The sequence below is a fragment of the Danio aesculapii genome, chromosome 25 (genome assembly GCF_903798145.1).
Source record: "Danio aesculapii chromosome 25, fDanAes4.1, whole genome shotgun sequence".
Lineage (NCBI taxonomy): Eukaryota > Metazoa > Chordata > Actinopteri > Cypriniformes > Danionidae > Danio > Danio aesculapii.
Window position 1 is genome coordinate 4,377,407 of NC_079459.1, and position 3,201 is coordinate 4,380,607.

The 3,201-nt window shown below is 42.0% G+C and overlaps 1 protein-coding gene across 1 annotated transcript; it reads right to left on the minus strand.

Moving 5' to 3' along the window:
* Positions 1-260: 260 nt before the first annotated feature.
* Positions 261-2,191, minus strand: c2cd4a (C2 calcium dependent domain containing 4A). The gene is made up of 2 exons (XM_056451890.1): positions 2,063-2,191; positions 261-1,784 (listed from the first exon to the last, which is right to left on the minus strand). The coding sequence occupies exon 2, from the start codon at positions 1,751-1,753 to the stop codon at positions 380-382; it is 1,374 nt and encodes a 457-aa protein (XP_056307865.1). The 5' UTR covers positions 1,754-1,784; positions 2,063-2,191; the 3' UTR covers positions 261-379.
* Between the last annotated feature and the right edge of the window lie 1,010 nt (positions 2,192-3,201).

The following is a 3,201-nucleotide window of genomic DNA, read 5'->3' on the forward strand; positions in this document are numbered from 1 at the left end:
TGAATATTACATTTATTTATGTGCTTATAAAAGGCTATGCGTCACAGTGTAGTGGCAATCAAGCTTCTCAAGATTAGACAAGGAAAAAGGCAGGCCATTGCGGAAATGAGGAACCTTTTAAGACTCCTGAGCTTTGATTCACAGTCACAGCTGCTTGCATCATGAATAAATGATCATTCGTTGACTGAATATTTAAAAACAATGCTTCCTGTTGGGAACAAAAGACCACAAGACTGAGAAAGTTTTCATTGTTGGTGGTGTTTAATAAAAATAGTAGTAGTCGTCTTTGGCAAATAAACAGATTTGGCAATAAATAACATTTTGTAATACACATAACACATGCACTCACATTCATACACAATAAATTAGGCAATTTAAACTACAATGTGACAATGCTAGTGAGAGGAAGATCATAGTTGCCCAAAATATAGTCTCTTTTCATTGTGGACATCTTGTTAACAACTTTAAATCGGAGCGACCTCTGGCAGAGATCATCCTCGGTTATACCATCAAAAAAAAAGTCCTCATTGAAGATCGGATTGCGACTCTTTCTGATGACTGTGCTGCGCTGTTTCTGGATTTTTCCAGGCATGAGAGAGAGGCTAACACTGCAGTTAATGCTTTTAGGGTCCACCGATAGAGCGTACAGGCCTTCCGCACTTATGAGGCGAACACGCAACCTCTGGTTTTCAGGACAATACTCTGCCGACAATCGCAAGGTTCCTTCCCTTCCAACAGGCACCAAATTCTCTTTCATCACCCTCTCCCTGTGCAAAACCAAATCCATAGGAAAGATAGATGGAGGTGCCAAGCCGAAACCACATGGGAGAGGCTCAACGAGGCCTTCAGAAGCTCTCCTCATAATATTAGGACTATTGTCCGTAGAGCTACCCTCATCTGTCGACAGCGAATTGTTTCTAGACATGGCTGCTTTTCGGAGGTTACGATAAAGTAGGTTTTCATGATTAAGTGCTTTGAGGAGAGAGGATTTCGGTGGGCATCTGTTCAGCAGAGGTGAACTAAAAGGAGACGACTCTGCCGAGGAAGTAGTATCGCTATCTAGAGTTCCCTGTCGGTGCAGGGTAAACCCTTTAGGTGAAAGTCTTGAAGTAAGAGAGTTCAGGCTGAATGACGAAGGTGAGGATGAAGACGGCAACAAGGGGGACGCAGACAGGGAAGATTTGGAGCAAGTGCTCGATCGACTCCTTGGAAGAACCAAAGGGATCCCACTGGAGTTTGGGTCGTTGTGGAAAAGAGACTCCTTTCTCCTGGTGTGGGGACTTTCGAGTAAGGTGCAAAAGCCGTAGCAGGTTTGAGCTTTGGCTAAATGTGGTAGGGAAAGTGCTGCCTGGCTTTGGGGATCAGCATTGGTGGTTTCTTCATCACTACAGCCATTGTCATACGGACCATCATCGACACTCTCCACCTGGATGATATGATTATTGGTCAGCTCTCGGGAAACAATCTCTCTCTTTGGACTTCCTTTCTCACAGGGAGAAACTCGGATGCAAGGAGTCGGCCTCCCCAGTTCGATATTCTTCCCCTCTATTGGGCTTGAGATTTTCGGGGGAATGCAGAACTCCGGGATGGTGTCCGGGGTAATGATGTTTGGACACAGCAAGACTTTTTTGGCTTTGTCAATGGACGACTTGTCTCCGAACATGATGTCTCCGAGTTTGAAGCTGTATTCCGTTATGGGAAGCGGCAGGTTGGTCCTTTCGACCGACACACGGATCTTCTCTACCACCCACATGGGAATTTTGTTTGAACTCAGGGTTGAAGCTCTGCAAAAGCGAAAGATTCTGCAAGTTAGAAGTCAGCATAAGTACTGGTCAACTTTATTAACAATCCACAATTTTGCATCTTATAGCCCAGGGGTCACCAACCCTGTTTCTGGAGAGCTACCTACCTGCAACCCTGACCAAACATTCCTGTCTGTAATTAAAGTGATGCTTCAAGTCCTAATTAATTGGTTCAGTTGTGTTTGATCAGAGCTAATTTCTGCAGGAACATAGCTCTCCAGGAACAGGGTTGGTGTCACTTGCTATAGCATGTTGCTTACCTTGGTATCTGGTTTTTCAGTGTGGAGTCTGTTCAGACTAGTCCTTGTTCTGTAGGCTGCATTAAACAAGGTCTACAGGTTGATAGTCGAGACTCTCTAAGCAGCAGGCTCTGACTCTCTCCTGTTAGACCAGCTTGTCTTTGTGACACACATGAATGGCTCTTGGCCTTTTATACAGAACAGCGCTGTAGGCGGAGAGAGGGGCTACTAAAACACGCCTACAAGTGGTAAAAGAGGCCTGCCCTGCTTTCAAGGCTGCTGGTTCCTATAGATACAGGCGAGCCAAAACACTTTAACCTAGGTAAAGGCCAGTCTGATAAGCAAATTGAAATAAAATCCAACACATTTGGCTGATAAAACAAACAGAATGTGTGTGTTTGACTTTCCATTAGTCCGTGTGAGAATACTGATTTTGGACGTGGGTTATAGGTTAATGGTAGTTTAAAAAGATGCTAATCTAAATATCTCTGGCATTTTTTGATGCAAAAACATCAGTTTAAGAGTTACCAATGACGAAATGCGTCTTTGATGTATCTGGGTCAGCAAATACTAATGGCTTAAAGCAAATTTACTCACTCATTCACAAGCTAGGTACAATAATCCCCAGTTACACACTATAAAACTCTAATGGAAGGGGGTTTGTTGATTGCGTGACAGCTCTAAGATAAACTGCTTTGTATTATGAAATGTTTCTAGCCTCTTTGCATCTTTAATTCATAGATATTTTCGTATTGTCGGAAGCATGTTTTATTCATAATGTCAGAACTGTTTGTTAGCCCACATGGTGGAAAAACTGAAACATTTATAAAGCAAAGAACAGAACGGATGACAATGCTGTTTACATCTTTAGCAAGATGGAAATAACACAACATATCCATACATTTCAATGGCGCCCTCTTGTGGTGGGATAGAGGAACATTGCAAAATTTGAATGCAGTATTTGCTGTAATAGACGTCTAACAGTTTTTAATCAATGTTGGAAAAAATATTACAATCTTAAGTCACTTAAAACGTAACTGAATAATACTACTTTAACTTATTTTTGCACAGCAAGATAGGCTTAAAATTGTATATATTACTTTTTTACCCAACACTATTTGTTATAAACGGATTGTTGACGTGACTTTGGATTTTCAATG

Excerpts from the sequence above, each read along its gene's own strand:
- c2cd4a (XM_056451890.1), bottom strand. The coding sequence starts at position 1,753 with ATGTGGGTGGTAGAGAAGATCCGTGTGTCGGTCGAAAGGACCAACCTG.